At 34.1% G+C, this 18,815-nt stretch overlaps 1 protein-coding gene across 1 annotated transcript in view; it reads left to right on the top strand.

Moving 5' to 3' along the window:
* Positions 1 to 18,815, top strand: part of TUBE1 (tubulin epsilon 1) — a 32,673-nt gene that overhangs the window by 11,388 nt on the left and 2,470 nt on the right. Inside the window, exons 5-11 of the mRNA XM_072643070.1 lie at positions 1,893 to 2,008; positions 8,513 to 8,634; positions 10,213 to 10,400; positions 10,606 to 10,784; positions 11,867 to 12,007; positions 17,287 to 17,427; positions 17,910 to 18,084. Of these exons, the coding sequence (XP_072499171.1) occupies positions 1,893 to 2,008; positions 8,513 to 8,634; positions 10,213 to 10,400; positions 10,606 to 10,784; positions 11,867 to 12,007; positions 17,287 to 17,427; positions 17,910 to 18,084 (1,062 nt within the window). The remainder of the gene's footprint in view (positions 1 to 1,892; positions 2,009 to 8,512; positions 8,635 to 10,212; positions 10,401 to 10,605; positions 10,785 to 11,866; positions 12,008 to 17,286; positions 17,428 to 17,909; positions 18,085 to 18,815) is intronic.

Below are 18,815 nucleotides of genomic sequence, written 5' to 3'. Positions count from 1 at the left end.
AAAGTGTAGAACTCCTCTTTCCAGGGAGCTTTTTTGTTTAATTCCACTGACTATTAATATCTTTATTTTTTCTATTTAGACAGAGTATTGTATAGTGGAAAGAGAGAGTGATGGATTTAGTCAAGAGACAGGGATTTCAACTCTGGGCAAATCAACTTCTCTGAGACTTCAATTTCATTATCTGTAAAATGTGGATAACACTTGTACTATCTTCGTTCACAAAGTTGTAAGGAAAGTAAACCTTTAAAGCATGGTAGAAATGTAGGTTATCACTACTGCTTACATAAATATTTTACTACTGTATGCCAATTCATGCATATTTGTATGTTTTGCAAATGTTATTAGATTGTTCTGTGTGTGGCTGTGTGCATATGAGTAAACTGCTACTGCTTCCAAAGCCCCTATTTATTACATATTTCCTCAGAGTCTGCTTTTATTTTTTTAATCAGTCCAACTCCTACTATGTACTAGATACTGTACTAATAATCTCTTATAGCTCCAACTAGAGGAGTTTGAATACAGTAGATAATCTGTTAGGGCATGCTGGCCAGTTTTCTAACTTCCCTCAAAAAGTAATAGATATCTAAAGCCCAATTTCTTATCTCTTCAGCCAAACCTGCCCCTCCTTCTGACTTTACTGTTCTTTTCATGGTACCATTCAATCAACCATATTTGAAATTTAGGTGTTATCTTTTACTGTTTCCTCTCACCTCACATCCAATTAGTGACCATGTCTAGCCAGTTGTACAGTTGTACAAGATAACCTGTCACATCTGTCCTATTTCCTTTCCATTCCAACTGTTACCATTCAGGTATAAGCACTCATTACCTCTTTGCATGCACTGTTTCATTAGTTACCTCATTGTCTCTAACCATATAATATCCATAGTCTATCCTTTCTTTAATCCATCCTTCACACTACTGACAGACAGTTTTCTTCTGCATAAATCTAGTCATATGCTACTCAAAAATCTACAGTGACTTCATATCAAAGACAGCTCATACTCCTGTGTGGCATTCAAGACTCTCCACAATACCTTTCTAGCTTTATATTTCATACTAATACTTTCCAGGTTGGGATAAGGAACCTGCGGCCTGGAGGCCACAGGTTCCCCATCCTTATTCTAGGTAATCAACGGTTTTATGTTCTCTTTCCTGGAATGCCCTCTGACTTTAAACCTCATCTGATTATCAAATGCTGACTCTAACATTCTGCTCTTTCCACACTCCAAGTCAGTTATGATCTCTTCCTTACACTTCTCTGTATTATTTGGCATGTATTATTTTGTTTTATATTATTTTTGTCCATATCATATTTGCCTGTTGGAGACCAAATCTTATGAAAACTTTCAAATCTCACCCAACATTTTAACTTTTATACACCATATGAAATGGAAGATAAAGACACTTAATGCATGTTTGCTGAATTGTATTTTTGGATCTTGTCTTACTGACAGGAGAAAAGCTCATCCACATCAATCAGTTCCTCTATGATATATAAATAAAATATTAAGTTTATAAAAAATATGTACACTTCTTTGTTATTTGTAATAAGATCTGGCCTATTGTTAGTAAATGTCAGTCTATCTTTCTAATACAACAGGAGGCTATGGGAAAATAAAATGTGAGTATGTGTTGGGTTTATTTCCTTTTTTGGAATATGATAAAAATAGAGAACCTGGTGGAATCCAATTCTTAAATGGATTTTACCTTTTAATAAAAGATAAAACATTTCCTTTTAAATTGAATTTCTGAAATACGTTATTTTTCTTAAAGGAACATTTTGATTAAATCTGGAAAAAAAATCAAATTTCAGTTTAATTGTGTTGAATTCATTGGATAATGAATTTAAAATAAAATATGTTAATTAAATTTTCATTCTTTTTTCTTAGGCAGTCTTGATTGATATGGAGGAAGGAGTCGTGAATGAAATCCTTCAGGGACCATTGAAAGATATATTTGATAGCAAGCAACTCATCACAAATGTTTCTGGCTCAGGGAATAATTGGTGAGAATATGCAAAACATAGCAGCTGAAACTGGAACAATCAGCTTTCTATCTAGTAGATGCTATTACATGTAAAACAAATACATTAAAGGAGCTGTTAATGTGAAAGATCACTCTCATACTTCTTGTGGTAAATCTTGCTTTCTATTAGCCTTTCAGTTCCTAGCCTTTGTCTTTGTCCCATAGTTTTACTTGTATTATTGGAGCCCTCTAATTTTTTTTTAATCACTTTTTAAGGAGAGAAGAGAGATAGGAAAAAAATTTCCAAATTACTTTGCTACTGAATATTTTAAAGTATGTTGTTTCTAAAGGATTATTAGAAAAATATTTTAGAAAATAAATCTCCAATATTGGATTTTTAGATCTACTTAGCCAGTTACTTATATTTGACCTTTAAGGTTTCATTGATTAGCAGATTATATTACTAATGCCCTTCTGTGATGTAGGGGCTCAAATTCTCAGATTTTTATCCAGCTATTTAAAAGAATTGATGCAAAAAAACGGAGGAATGGTAATAACTACTAGTTTATTTAGCTTTTTGCAAATTATGAAGTACTTTCCTCACAACAGCTCTGAGGTAGGTGGTGCAAAATTTATTCTTCCTATTTTACATACAGGAAAACTGAAGCTTAGAGAGTTAAGAATTATCCAAAGTCACAATGCTAGTATGTTAAAGAGCCATCTAGATCTAGCCAGAATGGCATCACAGGCTTCATGCATCATCTTAGAATTTGTCATTAACTTATATTTAATATGTTCCCATTATATTTTATGAACTAGAAATCCTACAGTATGAATTTATTAGTTACAATATTGTTAGAAAACCCACATTTATAATATTTTCACTTTTACAAAATAATGCATTTTTTCATTAATAACAGTCAACTATCATTATGTCTTCATATTTTAAACTTTTATAGGTTTGTTATTTTTAAAGCATTTTATTATGTGATATTTTCTTATGCTTTTCTCATTTTTTTAATAATGTAGTATCATTCATTTTTGTGTTTCCATGAAGAACAAAATTCTAAGAAAATACAACCTGTGATATTATCAATGTAGGTATTCCCTCCCATGGTACAAATTATAACCTTTCTTTCCATGCTTTCTCATCTTTGTGTATCTCTTGTCCATGTTTTCTCATAAATTTTTCAGTGGGGAAAGTGGGCAGTCTATCCAAAATACTGCAGGTATTCCTTTAGATCTTTTGACATTTTATGGATACCAATGAATCACACTGGCTCCTTGGATTATCTTGTCATTTGTTCTGTGCTGATTTTGTTGCAAATTCCTTTGTTGATTTTACAGCCACCTATCCATACTTAACCATGTGTTTTCTCTATCATCCTTTAATTAACTTTAAATCTTTGGATTCTGTGGTAGTTACATGATTCACAGCCATATAATATTCCTGGAAGAGGAAGTTGGTGCTAAAAAGATGGTTCTTTGTTCCAGATTGATGTTTGAGATCATTTTTTAAAAATACTTTACAATTTCCCCAAATGTTATTTTATCTTTTACTTCTTTTCAGTTCTAAAACCAGTTCGTTGTTCATCTTTAGTGTCTGCCCAAGATGTATGTACTAATGTAACAACTCTGGTCATTCTATCCAACTGTATATTACAGCCTGGACATTCTTCATCTACTTTTTTTTTTCCCCTGTATGAGTAGTTAGATCAGTTTCTTGACTAATCGTATACCTCATTTAGGATCCTCTACAATTTCTTTGTATTTGATACTGTTTCAGTAAATCATTGTCTAATAATAAGAGCATTTGAAAGACCTCAGTATCTATAGAGAATCCCTTCTCCATTTATATTCTTTGCTAGGCATCCTTTTATAATATTTACAAAGACCTATGGTGAGCATACTTATCCATATTTTATGCACTGCCCTCATTTATTAATAATCAAAGGGTCATCAAAGTCCTTCAGTGTTGCATTTTTAAAGTAGTATTGCATGATTTTCACATATGCCTGGGAGACATTTGTTAGAGAAAAGCCTTTTAAGGCATCATTTTACTTTGCTAAAACCAAATGCTTTTTTAAAATCAGCAAACAGTAGGCCTTGTGGGAGTTTATATTCTCTGAACCTTTCTGTGAGCAATGTAAATATGGTGATGTGGTCTGCTAAAGGATAGCTTTTGCAAAAGCTTGACTGTTCATTTCTCATATCTTCATCAAAGATGTCATCAATGTATATGTAGATTATTTCACATAAATCTTCTTATAAAAATTTTGTAGGAATAGGAAAGTAGGTATATGCATTGATACTTAATTTTTCCTCAGCCATCTTTCTTAAGTAGTTATAGTTCCCATGAGTTTTCTAAGGATTTCCCTATTTCAGACATATCTGACAGAGTCAGTCTGTAAAAGCAAGCTCCCTGACATACACAGGAGGGGCTGCTATCATAGGTTCTTAGATCTGCATTTCTAAAAAGAAAGCAACTTTTGAGGGGTCAACAATCACTTTAATCAAGTATGCATGTACCAGTCCCTTAGTTCAGGGGGAAAAGTCAGCACCCTGAACTTCAGACAAAATACAGAAAAATCAAAAACAACAGACATAGCTTCCAGCTGTCTGACATAAATAATACATACATCCCAGATGCAACTGCCTGACCACACATGCATAGTTACCAGACAGAGAAGCAACAACATCTGGGTTTTCAAAGCTGGGGAGCTGCTTAGCAGCTTCCCAGGGTTTCATCTGGCCAAACAAACGCTTCCAATCAGTAAGCCCCAAAGTAAATACCTCAGAGTCTTTATATACTTTTCAGAGCCAGAGGGCATCCCAACCCTTGAGAATCAGTGCCTCATTAGAAAATTGACAAAAGGTGTGGGCCTTCATACAGATCTTCCCTAACCAAACTCCCCCTTAATGTACAGGCCCATTAACGGATGGGGAAGATAGCAAAGTTATATTAACAATAAGCAAAAATGCATTATCAATACACAATTCCACAAGGCCATCAAAATCGTTACTTCCAGAAAGATCTCCTCAGAGTATATTTAATTGTTCTTCTTGACTGTTTTCTTTAGCACACTGGGGACTGTGGCAGAGTCAAAATGCAGTGGCTTCGATTTCTATGATGGAGAAAATAGTTTGTTCTAAAAGTTTGGATAGATCTCTTTACATTTTTGTCTGTTCTGATCTTTTGAATGATTTGGCTTGATTGGTTGTCTTACCAAGCTTTCTATAAATGCGTTTTCCCTTCCCCTTTTTGCTGTTTCATGAGACAATACTGCTCATAAATTCTCTACTAGTCATTTTTGTGATGTTTGGTGTTCTTTATCTCAGAGCTTGTATATCTTACTGACAAATGGACAGTGATTTGGACCTAGAATTAAACAGGAGGGACTTGATTGCCCTCAGGAAATTACAGCTTTCTTTAAATGAACTCAAGTTTCTTCCAGATTCAAGTCCATCTTTTTTTCTTTTTAAACTGTTCTACCAGTGTTATATCACTGTAAGACATTAAACTCAGAATGACTCCAAAGAATTGAAAAGTAATTATGATGAGGCTGCAACATACAACCATTGAGGAGCTTCAAGGAAAGATATAGAAATATATGCTGGAAGGAGAATATGGACTGGTTACGTGTGGAGGGCAAGTGATGACAGGTAGACAAACAGTGCTCCATTAGTGTCTTCACATTGTTAAAGAAGGCTTCCACCTCATTCATTGTATGTTTCCTCCAGTATGCAGAGCAACAAGATTACAGATCCATTTGTCTCTTGGATTCATATATATTAAGAATGTCAAGATAGACATGTAATGTCTTGGTCATTGGACAGTTTTTTCACCTTAAAGTGACAGTTTAGTTAATATTTATAAATGGCCTAAAGCCCATGTAATTCTTAGCAGCCTCTGCCTCTTTTTCAGTCATTCCACTGCAGAGGTGGGGGTGAACCAGCTAAGTCCAAAGACCATTTTGTATTTTTCTTCGTGAGTTGTCATGGCCAAAGATTTCATCATCTAGTAGCTAGACTAATGATGATGGTCTTGGAAAAGCAGATGCAGTGTATATCTAGGACCATATTCCAGGCCAGGAGTGGGGAGTCTGCGACCTCAAGGCCACATGTGGCTTTTTTAGGTGCTCAGGTGTGGCCTTTTGACTGAATCCAAGTTTTACAGTACATATCTTTTTACCAGGGGGAATTTGTTCTGCGAAATTTGGATTCAGTCAAAGCACTGCACTTGAGGATCTAGAGGGCCACATATTGCCTTGAGGCCACAGGTTCCCCACCTCTGCTCCAGGACTTTCTAGTACAGTAGAATCTTCTAGGACTTGAATTCCACTGGCATAACTTGCCAAAACCTGGGATCACCTCCGTATTACAAATGAGGCATTGAATCTGAACACCAGATATCACCATTTTCTAGATAAGTTTAATGTAAATAATGAGTAGCCTTAATAAGGAAGCCAAAAGAGCCTACACATGAACTCAATCAGCAGAGGACAAAGACGAAAACCCTACAGTTTTTTGCTTTCAAGAAACACATATAAAAAGCAAAGATGTGAGTAGAGAAAACTAGAGAGATGGGAATAAAATTTGCTCTGTATCAGGTGGATCCAAAAGAGGTAAAATCATGCTTTCAGACAAAGTAGAAATAAAATTTGACAATATAAACTGTTAAGGATATACAAGAAACCAACGTCATTATTAAACTTATACTCCAAGTACTTAGCACCTAACTTCATAAAGGAAAAATTAACTGAGTTGCAAAAACATATAAATAGTAACACAACAACAATAGGAGACTTTAGTTTTCCTCTCAGGTTTGGCCATATCTAACAGAAAGATAAATATTGAACAAATTGTTAGAAAATTAGAAATAAAAGGTTTATAGTGCCTTCTAAATGAGACCACTAAGTAACATACCTATTTTTTGGTCACTTGGCATTTCAATAAAAATACACCATATATTAAGGCACAGAGAAATTAAAAATACGTGTTAAAAGGCAAAAATGCTAAACACATCCTTTACAAACATGACACAGTAAAAATGATAATTAGTTCAGGAAGTACAAGCAAAAGACACAAGCCTTCAATGGAAGCTTAGTAATGAAATCCTAAATGAATGAGTTTAAAAGAAAATCACAGAGATAGGAATTATGGGAATAATAATAAGACAACATGCTAAAATTTTTAGGATGCTATAATAGTCCTCAGGGGAAAAAAATAATGTACATAAGACTATATGAACAAACGAGAAAAAGATTACCTAACTGAATGTTCATTTTAAAATATTTAAAATCCAGCATATAAAGCTTGGATAAGTAAAAAAGAGGAAATTTTGAAGATTAGAGAAGAAATCATTAAATTGGAAGCCAAAAGGACTATAGAACTAATAAAACTAAGAGCTGATTCTTTGAAACATGGCTAATACAGAAATTTGTTCTGCATGACTTCATATTGTATAATGGGTATTATATTTCTTGCCTTCTTGATGGTTGGGAGAGAAGGAGAAGGGAGGTAGACAATTTGGAACTGAAAATAAAATTGAATTGAATTTGAAAAGACTAACAAAACTGGTAAACTTTTAGCCAATCTGATTAAAAAGAAGAGGGCAAGAAATCAAATCAACAAAATAATTGAAAAAGGCAAAAGCAAAAGAGATTAAAAACAAATATTACACAATTTTGAGAATATACTGTACACAAATTGAAAACACAAAAGAAATAAATTATTTTCAAAACAAAATATTCAAACTACCACTAAATAGTCATCTTAAATTATCCAGTTTCAGAAAAAGAAATAGAACTAACTATAAAGGAACCACAAAAGAGAAAAAAAAAACTGTGATACAGATGGATTTATAGGAGAATCAAAATTTTGAAAGTTATTACCTACATTGTATGATTCTCAAAAATACTCCTTTTATGAAACAAATATAGTCCTAATACTGTCCTACACCAAAAAAGAATAAAAGGAAAAATAGATTATAGACCAAGATCATTAATGAATATTCAAAATTTTTTAAATCTCAAGAGAAAAGACAAATTTAGAAAAGTACAGTTCCTTGTCCATTGATAAGAATGCCCTTTAGGATATGTTGGAATTGGTGGAGATAATGCTGGTTAAATGTTTCATGTGGATTTTATATGGTATTAAGCTATAAAGTAAGTTTATATTTAAAAAAATAAAAAGCATATAGCTTATTCTAGCACTATGTTTGGTCTCAGATGGCTTAGGTTCAGGTCCAGAGCTGCTGCTTTACTTATGTGGCCTTCATAAGCTCACTGAGCCTCAGTTTCCTCTTCTGGAAAGAGAGGGATTTGGACAATAAGACATCTCACATCCTTTGCCAATGCTAAGCCCCACCTGTGATGCTGTGAACTTAATCCAGGGTTAGGAAACTACAGATTGGCATTTATGCTTTCAGAAAAATAATTCACATTATTCTATACCTTCCTGTGAACCTCAGAGAAGGAAAAATCATGAAGTATTAATATTAAATGCAAAGGGTTTTGTTTGTTTGTTTTAATGTTTTTTTCAGGGCAGTGGGTTACAAAATTTTCGGCCCTGTGTTCCAGAATGAGATTGTGGAGAAACTCAGACGGACAGCAGAGCACTGTGACTGTTTGCAGTGTTTCTTTATAATTCACTCCATGGGAGGAGGTAAATCTACTTACTCTTTGCCCACAACTATTTAATTAGAAATGACTTTACGGTTTTAAATAAAGAAATTCCATTTTAGAACCTGTTGTTGATATGTGTAGTATAATTTAATTATGCCTGCTTGAATTGAATTGCTTTCCTTTTGCAATTTGTGAAATTTTAGCAGTCTTAACTGTAATAATAACTGTAATCTATTTTTATATTGATATTTTAGAAACTAATATAAATACAATCGAAGAGTTTTCTAGTCTACAATTTTTAAACAAAATTGCATACTGTTATGAAAACTTTATAGTATTTACAGACAGAAAATAAATTGCTTAAATTTTTTGCTACTTTGAACTTATAACATAGGTCAACTAGAGATGAGCAATGGGAGCCTAGAGTATTTATTTACATATTTTATAACAAAAGTTTTATAGATAGCCTTTTCAGCATCTCTAAACTTTTCCTTAGTTATAATTCTCAGAATTGCCATCAGTAGAAAAAATATATATTAGACACTCTTGGAATGTCTATTATAAATTTAAATCATTCCTTAGCCTAATAAATTGAGTGACCTAGAAATGAATAAACTACTGAATCTGAGAAAATTTGTGCACAAGAACTGAATTTTTCCTATCCATTCATGAATATTGAATAGGTAGATAAAATAGAATTAACTAGTTTTGGGAACAGAAAATTGACATGCTTAATGTTAATATTTGTATTGTGTGAATACACACATATTCAAAATCCTATTATAACATTAAAGATGCATTTTACATTATATTATTTTTGTAGACTGCCATGAACATTAAATTTTGTAGCAAGTTTTCATTATGCCATCATAACACAACTTCTGTTTTGAATGACTTTTACATAAACAGTTTGATTTACATTTTGTGATAGCTTAAGAGATAGTTTATACATGTTCAGAGATATCAATTTCCCAGTCTTTTAGAATCATTAAAAATATTTTCTAACTACCTATATAATGCATTCATATCAACTAACTGAATTGAAAATCACCACAGATATAAGCACATTTTTAAACAGTACTATTTAGACTTTGTTTTTTAAACCACAGTAACTTTTTCTAATTGATGCATGAATTTTTGTATAACATTTTAATTTTATAAATTTAAAATAGTCACATTTCAATTTTTTACAACAAAATTAAATTTTTACTTAGTTTAATTTCATCACTAAGATATATGCATCACACCAATTACATGACATCAGTTAGAGAAAACAATCAGTTGATCATCACATTTTTCACTTTTCTATTTGTCATTTCTTTTGTCATCTTAACACAATTATATGTTACAAAAAAAAAATCTAGAAAAACCTCTTCGTAACAAGATGGCAGTCAAGTAGCTGTAAACCTCACTACCTACTCTATTTCCTAATGTATAATGGAATGAATGTTTGTTATAGAGATATTTTTAGAATAGAGTAAAAGTGTCTTCACATAGGGAAACACACACACACACACACACACACACACACACACACATACAGTAAAAAATTAGAATGTAACCAAAATGTTACAAGTTTTGTATACTATTTTATGGGTTCTTCAATTGTCATTCTTAGGGACAGGTTCTGGTCTTGGCACATTTATTTTAAATGTGCTTGAAGATGAATTTCCAGAAGTATACAGATTTGTGAATTCAGTTTTTCCATCTGGTGAGGATGATGTCATTACTTCACCATATAATAGTGTTTTGGCAATGAAGGAACTTAATGAGCATGCAGACTGTGTGTTGCCCATCGAAAATGAAGTAAGAAACACTGTTGATATTTGATCTTACAAATTTTTCAGCTGACACGTCATAAACTAAACACATTGTTGAAATATAGACTATCTTCCATTTTAACTTAATTTCTGATTCAAGAGACTTATTTTCCCCAGTTTCTCTCAATTCTATATTTAGTATTTACATACATTAAATTTCTACTTTCTCTCTTGATTTTTTTCCTCAAAAGTCTTTATTTGACATCGTTAGTAAAATTAATCAGATGGTAACATCTGGAAAAACAGGACCAGCAATGAAGCCAGAGAGTCTGGTGACTTCAAATGAAGGTGGCATTAATAAAAAACTGCAAGAAAAGCCATTTGATACAATGAATAATATTGTAGGAAATTTGCTGCTCAACTTAACAAGGTAATATTATTGCATACTCATTGGGAAAATGTTAGCTGGCATTATTAAGGGAATTTACAAACCCAGGACACTCTTAACATAGTCCCTGGACACTTACATTTTTTGTACTTATTTACTATTAGTTATTTTGCAAATAATTTATTTGCTATTTAGTTTGTTGTAAATTTTTTTCAAATCTTCTAGTCACTGACTAGAAATTCAAATCCTAAGTGTCTAGACCTTGGAATACATTTACCAGCTCATTTATTAGCAGAACCAGTTTCAAAAAGAAAAGTAAAAGCCAGATTGCTTCTCTAGTATGGAATAGAGAACTTTGCAGTAGAGGAAAAGGAAAGCTTAAATAGAGCAAGAAAACTTGATATGTACCCAGGTGGACTTAATGCTTCATTAAGCAGTCTTAATGTAATTAAGATCTTAGTATGTGGATTTTTGTGTGACTAACTTGAGTCTACTGATTTATTTTAAATCACATTTCTTTAAATACATAGAAAAGCCAAGGTGAGTTGGAAGTTTTTATCTAATCCAGAGGTTGAAATGCTAAAATTGTTAGGTATGTGTATAATCTTTAAATTACCATTATATGTGAGATTTCACAAGAAGTATTGCTGAATAAAGGATGGAAAACCAGCCTTGGAGTCTTGAAGACCAGGGTTAAGCCTCTTCCTTTGACACATACCCGCTGTCCTATTGTGGGCAAATCACTTGATTTCTCAGTGACCATGAAACCTTTGTTTTAAGACTAAATTTAAAAAGATCCTGACTGACATTTTTTGAATAGAGTTTCCATGTTTATATTGATGAAATCATGGATCTAGAGCCCTACTTCTGAGTATCCAGCAGAAAAAAAAATAGATTTCACAGTACTAAAATCTAATGTCAGAGAAACAGAAAGTTTAATCAGCCATGTACAGATAATAGAATAATACATGTAAAGCGCTTTCTAAACTTGATAGTGTTATATAAATGTCAGCTGTTACAATGGTTTGAAAAAGTGTTCACTAAATGAAAGGAAATATATGTTTTAAATTGTATATAATTTAATAATCAAATGTTTTCTAATTGTTATAATACTTATATTTCAGTTCTGCCAGATTTGAAGGTTCCCTTAATATGGATCTTAATGAAATTACTATGAATTTAGTTCCTTTTCCTCAACTTCATTATCTTGTTTCAAGTCTCACACCTTTATACACACTGGCAGATGTAAACATTCCTCCTCGAAGGTAAGACATACTGACTTTTAGTTTCTAGAGATCTTGTCTTATAAAACAGCCATTTTAAAATACATTTGAGAAAACATGAATAATGTTTTTATTAAAATAGATTTCCCTCCAGTTTATATATGCTAGCTTATTTGTATTAGGTGTGGAAAAGATCCAGTTGAAAATGTACATTTTTACCATAAGTTTGTGCATGTAATTAGGATGTCAGCTTTTACAGTGTAAAAAATATTTAAATGTGATTATTGAACTCATGTATGTTAAATATTTAATGATAGCAAAATGATGGAGTTTTTAATGAAAAAATGTGACTCAGGAAAATTCTCTAAGATAGAATTTATTAGATCATACAGATTTAGAATTGGGTGTGACCTACTTAAGGGATCATCATGTTCAATGTATTACTGAAAAAGAATCCCCAGTACAATATACCTAACGAATAGTCACCTGACTTTTGCTTATAAACCTCCAACAAGGAAGAATCTATTGCTTTTTGAGGCAACATTCCAATTTCAAATAGCACTAATTATTTATTAGGAAGTTCTTTTTTCTTACATGAAACTGAATCTTCCTCTTTGCAACTTTCATCCATTACTTCTGTAGTCTCTTGGGCCAATTAGAGCAATTGATGGAGGCACTGTGGCAAAAGACAAAAGAATCTGGCTTTGAAAGTTAGAGGACTTGGGTTCAAATTTTGCCTGTGAGAATGTGGACTAGTCACTCAACTTCACTGGGATATGGTTTCTTTTTCTGTAAAATGTGGGGTTGGAATAGATGATCTGTAGGGTTCCTTCATGCCATGAATCTGTGATCCTAAGTAGTTATTCCTTTTCCCATAAGACAGTTTTTCAAATACACAACTTTCAAATACACATTTTCACATCTCTTTGTTCTCCAACCCTGCCCACAGTCTTCCCTTCTCCAAACTAAACATCCCTAGTTCTGTCAGCTTCTCCTGATTCAACTACTCCTGCCCCTCCCAGAGTGATTTATCTATATATTTTTTTCTTTTCTATTAAAGAGGCCATCCCCCTGACTACCTTCTAAAGAGGCCTGTTCACTGAATAGACATCACTTCACTTTGAGTGAGGAAAAGGCCTTAGCCTAAAAGGCCAAGGTCTCTCATTGCATCCTGGGCCATCTCCAGTTATCCTGATGAATCTCTGGTCACTGGATCCATATGGTTCAGGAGAAGAAAGTGAGGCTAGTGACCTTGCACAGCCCTCCCTTACTCAAAACAAAGTTAAGTGCAAGTCATGTCATCATTTCTCTGATGGCATGGTCCTCTTTGAAAATGAAGGACAAACACAACTCCTCATATGACATAAATCAAAGGCCTTTGACTATTCTGATTTTAAGACTTTATACTTTACATTATGTTCAGTTTTATCTTTTTAGATTTAGGCCAATATTTTTCAAAGTCTTTTTGGATCCCGATTTTTATCCAGTTTATTAGCTGCCTTTCCTAACTTTATGCTATCTGCCTTCCATAAGAATGCCATTTATGCCTTAATCCAAGTGACTAAAAATGATGTTATATAGCACAAGCCCAAGTACAGCTCTCTAAGGAACTCTGCTTCCAGGTTGACATTGAACACTAATGACTTCTTTTTGAGTTCCACCCTTCAAGCAGAACTGAGTTGGTTGAATTGTAGTATCTTGTCCACATCTGTTTTTCCATAAGAACAGTTTGCTTTGCTAAAATCTAGGTAAACTTTATATGTAAACATTCCCCTGATCTACCAGTTTACCTTGTCAAAAAAGAAATAAGATGATTCTGGTGTGACCTATTCTGAGTTTTTGTCGATTCTTTGTGTTCCCTTCTTTTTCGAGATCTTCACTAACCTTTTCTTTAATAATGCATTCAGATTTGACCAGGAATGGAAGTCAAGCTTATTTGCCTGTACTTTGCAGATTGCATTTCCTTTCCCTTCCCCCATTTAAAAAAAATCAAGATACAATTTTCCTTTCTCTAATGACCCCTGTGCTCAAGGAGCTACTATACTGCTGGAGGGATAGACTATATGAACAAATATACATAACAGAAGGTAATTTGAGGAAGGAGAGAGCACTAACAACTGGGTGGATCAGGAAAATGTTCATGTAAGAAGTAAAACTTAAGCCTATCCTTGATGAAAAAAGAAAGGGATTCTGGGAGGCAGAGATGAGGAAGAAGTATCCAGGTATGGGCACAAGCTTATGAAAAGGCACAGTGGAGGCAGATGGAATATCAAACTTAGAGAACCACTAGTATTCAGTTTGTCTAAAACAAGACATATATAAAGGTGAAAAATGTGAACTCTACAAAGATATATAAAGGATCTTAAATTACCAGACTGAAGTTGTTTTATCTTAGAGGCAGTGGAGAACCACTCGAAGGTTTTTGAGCATGGCAGTGATATGGTCAGGCCTGTACCTGCAGAGGATAAGTGATTGATTAGCGACTATAGTTTTGAAGTGTAGAGATCAGGAAGCTCATGGCAGATGATTTCAGCTTTTTCAGGTAAGAAGCCATGCTTTCTGCCACAGAGTGGGGGAGGCTTTAGAAGAGAGGATTAGAATAATACAGAAGGAAGTACAATAGAATCAGGGATCAGTGAAAGGATTGCCATGCAAAATGAGGGACCAATGGAGATTACGTAACATGAAGTTCTAGTGAGTGTAGTCAGTATAGTTTAATGACTTCTACTGACAACGTTCAGCATTATGGAATTAAGATCAGAAAAGGCATACGGTTAGGGTGTCCAGGGTAAAAAATTTGCAGGGTATAGATGGTAGAAAAACGGGAAAGGGGTCAAGGCTGGAGAACATTGTATAATTGAATTATAAGTTAATTATTTGCCAGTGCAACCTAAGGAACCCAAGGCCCCGAACCTGAACCCTCAAATTGGAGCTGAATCCTCAGTTATATACTGCTCCCCAATTAGTGTGAGCTCCTTGACAGCAGGGGCTATCCTCACTTTTCTGTATCTCCCACACTTAGCAAAGTGTTTAGCACCTAGTGAATGCTTAAGAAATTCTTTTACATTTGTTTTTTAAATAATTTTTATTCAGTTAACTGTAGTGAACCGGAGAAAGGTAAAGTGAGAGCAGGGATGATGGAGATGGGCTGGGTCTAGAGATTGCAACGAGGATGAAGAGTAGTTTTAAGAGGAGTGAAACAGAGAGATGAAAAGATAACACTATAATCAATCCAAAGGGGAATTTCAGGATTCATGATTAAGAAGGTGGCACGTTTTTAGATGACGATGAGGCCAACATTTATGAACTATCCCTATGAGTTACTAATGCATAGTAAATAAATAAATCAGCAGGCATTTATCAATGTTTATGCCATGCCAGGAACTCAGCTAGGTGCTAGGGATATAAATGTAATGAAACAAACAGTCTCTACCCCAGAAGGTGTTTACATTGTAATAGGAAGAACAAATATATGTTTGTGTGTATATAATGGATGGATGGGGGAGAGGTGTCCAGAATAAATATAAGAGAAATAACCACAAAATAGTTTGGGAGGAAGGATAAACCCTAAGAGTTGGGGGGAATCAGGAAGAGCTTCGTATGGTAGGTGGGACTTGATCTTCATCTTAAATATAGCTGGCATTTAAGGAAAAAGGGTTCTGTGAGGCAGGAGTGAAGAGCTAATGCATTCCAGAGAGATTGAATCTATATGTAGAATAAAGGTCTACATCATGGATCTTGGGAAGGTTAATGAAGTAGAGGGTAAGGATATTAAAAGGGTGATCAGCGTATACATTGAAGACCTTAAATATGAGGGCAAAGGATGGATTGGAAAGGAAGATTCTGAGATAGGAATTGGACTCTTTTAATAACCTTTCCTCAAGACTTAATCTAGGTACTATATCACCTGGTCCAAATCTTTGGCCTTTGGGTCATTCTCCCTACTTTCTAAGTAATAGTGGCAAAGATAGAGTCTGAAGTGGCAGTAGGGAAATAAGGAGTAGACCAATTCCTTCTCCTCCTGGTCCTGAGAGTGCAAGGTACAAAAGAAGTAGCAACACAGAAGATAATGTCTAGGGACATGGTCTCTTCTGGAAAAATCCAGATTTCCCTTGGTGTAGGTGATGGGAAAGTTGTAAAAAGAAGGGATCCCAAGATAAAGGACTGTTGAATAGAAATAAGAACTTGGGAAGAGATAGCAAGGAAAAGGTTTTTGCCTTAGCAGACGGTGACTGATTTATGGAAATTAGGGAAGCAAGAGTTGTGACCTTTAACCATTCGACTGAAGGAAGCACTAGCTAGGGTCCTCTGACAGTAGATTTTGATGTGGGCCTTTGGATTGGACTTCTGGATCAGTGACTATCTAGAAGTCAGATCCTGGGAATCAGCTCTGGAGTTGATCTCATATGATGGCCTGACATGAGCCATGTCCAGAAGATAACATGTAGTCTGCGCTCAACTTTCATTTGATCAGTCATTTTAATCTAAGGCCCTAGTTCTTCTGTAATTGTCTGATGATTCTGATCCTTTCAGTAATACATATTGTATCTTGTGGTCCATTGTTTGATAAAATAGGTTTTGTTGTGGTACCTTCATTTCAGTCGTGTGTAACTCTTTGTGACCCCAGTTGGGGTTTTCTTGGCAGAAATACTGGAATGCTTTGTCATTCTCCAACTCATTTACAGATGAGGGAACTGAGGTAAACGGGTTAAATGACTTGCCCAGGGTCACACAGCTAGTAAGTGAATGAGACCAGATTTGAATTATGGTCCTCCTGACTCCAGGCCTGACACTCTATGCACTGTGCCTCTAGCTATCTAGAACAGGTTAGGGAGTCATGAAATTAGAGTTGGCCCTTTCGGCATTACAGTAAGATGTCTGAGACCTGTGTAGCTAAGTTTGGGTAGTGCTCATAGTTAAAATAAAGAGCATATGCTGGACTGAAGTAATAAAAATGCTAAAGGAAGTAATTTTTTTGGCTAAAGAACATCATACTAAAATTAATTCCTTAACATATGACTTAAGTTCTAGAAATAGACAACTATACTGATCTAACACTTATCTAAAATTTCTATAAAGATATGACTTCTTTTATTATCAAAATAACTACAAAATCTTTCTGTTTCCTTTCTAAGAAAATAAGAATTAAATGCTCATCTTTTCATTGGTGTTCAGTTATTAAAGTTACTATAATGTAAGATAATAGCTAAGATTATATATGTATATTTTGTTATAGCTAATTTTGATAATGACCTTTCCAGATGACTGAAAATTTTTTTTAGTATGATTTTGTATATCAAATTATTTCCTTTTTTTATTAGGTTAGATCAAATGTTTTCAGATGCTTTTAGCAAAGATCACCAGCTCATTCAGGCTGACCCAAAGCATAGTCTCTACCTTGCTTGTGCCTTATTGGTCCGAGGAAATGTACAGATTTCAGATCTTCGAAGAAATATTGAAAGGTTTGGCCTTACCTTTTACTTAAAAAAAAAGTTTTGACATCTTTTATCTATTCTATTAAAGATGACTTTTTCGATGTATTTCATGATTATTTATTTGTGTTTAATGTGTGTTAGAGAAATTGGTTTTAAAAAGCCACAAAACTAATCTTACCAAAAAAAAGCTATCTTGTTGATTCCCCCAAGTAAGCCTTTCCATCCTCACAGTATTGAAGATTTAGAACTGGAAGGAACCCTGGCGTCTTCCTAGGCCAACTGCCACATTTTATTATGAGGCCTGAAGAGGTTAAGTGACTTACCCAAGGGCACCCAGTATACTCAGTAGCAGAACACCCAATCTCAGTTCTCTAGCTCCAGATGTAGTACTTGCTGCACCTCACTGGTTCTCACTTCTATCCTGTATTTATAATTAGTGTAGCACTGGTCTAATTCATTGTTCATATATTCATATTACTTGATTCTTAGTTGTAAATGTTTATTCTTAGATTGAAACCTTCTCTCCACTTTGTCTCATGGAATCAAGAAGGCTGGAAAACAAGCCTGTGTTCAGTACCACCTGTGGGCCATTCTCATTCACTCTTAGCACTAGCAAACAACACTTGTATAAAACCAACCTTCATAGAACTTAAAAAGAGATTCACAAGACTCTACAAGAAAAAGGTAATTATCAGTAAAATAGAACGAATATGCTAACTTTAGTTCTTTTTAAATATACTACTACCACATAAAGGCTTTTGCATTTGACATTGCTTCTGTCAAGAGAAGAGGTCTTTCACTGCTATCATTATAGAAGTTCTTAAACTTTTCTGTGTGTCAAACAGCCCTTTGGTAGACTGGTGAAGCCTTTAGCTTCTCAGAATGTTGTAAATAAATAAAATAAAACCCATAGAATTACAAAGAAGACCAGTTATATTGAAATAAATAAGTGTTTTTTTGCTTGTTTTTCCATCCAAGTATACAGACTCCCTGAAATCTATCTATAAACCCCTTGAGGATCCACTTCTAACCTATTGAGATCTCTCTGGATCTAAACTGTTATCCAGTTGGTTATACCTCTTAAGTTTTGTCACCTGAAAATTTGCAAGCATACCACTATGTTTAGATCAAGGATAGTTACATGGGGTACTTCGTTCCCTCAAAGTTGGTATCATTAAGTAATTAAGTGCAACCAGATGCTGTCTGACCATCTCCTCACTTATTTTAGCTCCTCCCTCTGCTAATTTTTTCTATTATTTCCAATCTAAAAATTATTTTCTTTAGAGAAAAAATAAAATAAGAGGTAAGTAGTTCAGCTTTACTATCAACAATTATTACTAGCCGTCCACCTCAAGCACAAGGCCTATCCTTTCTTTGATCGTTTCTTTTGTTCCCAGCATAGCATTTCTAAAAAT

Source organism: Notamacropus eugenii, chromosome 2, assembly GCF_028372415.1.
Source record: "Notamacropus eugenii isolate mMacEug1 chromosome 2, mMacEug1.pri_v2, whole genome shotgun sequence".
Lineage (NCBI taxonomy): Eukaryota > Metazoa > Chordata > Mammalia > Diprotodontia > Macropodidae > Notamacropus > Notamacropus eugenii.
The sequence above is the reverse complement of the archived record's forward strand: the minus strand, read 5'-3'. Positions and strand labels throughout refer to the sequence as shown.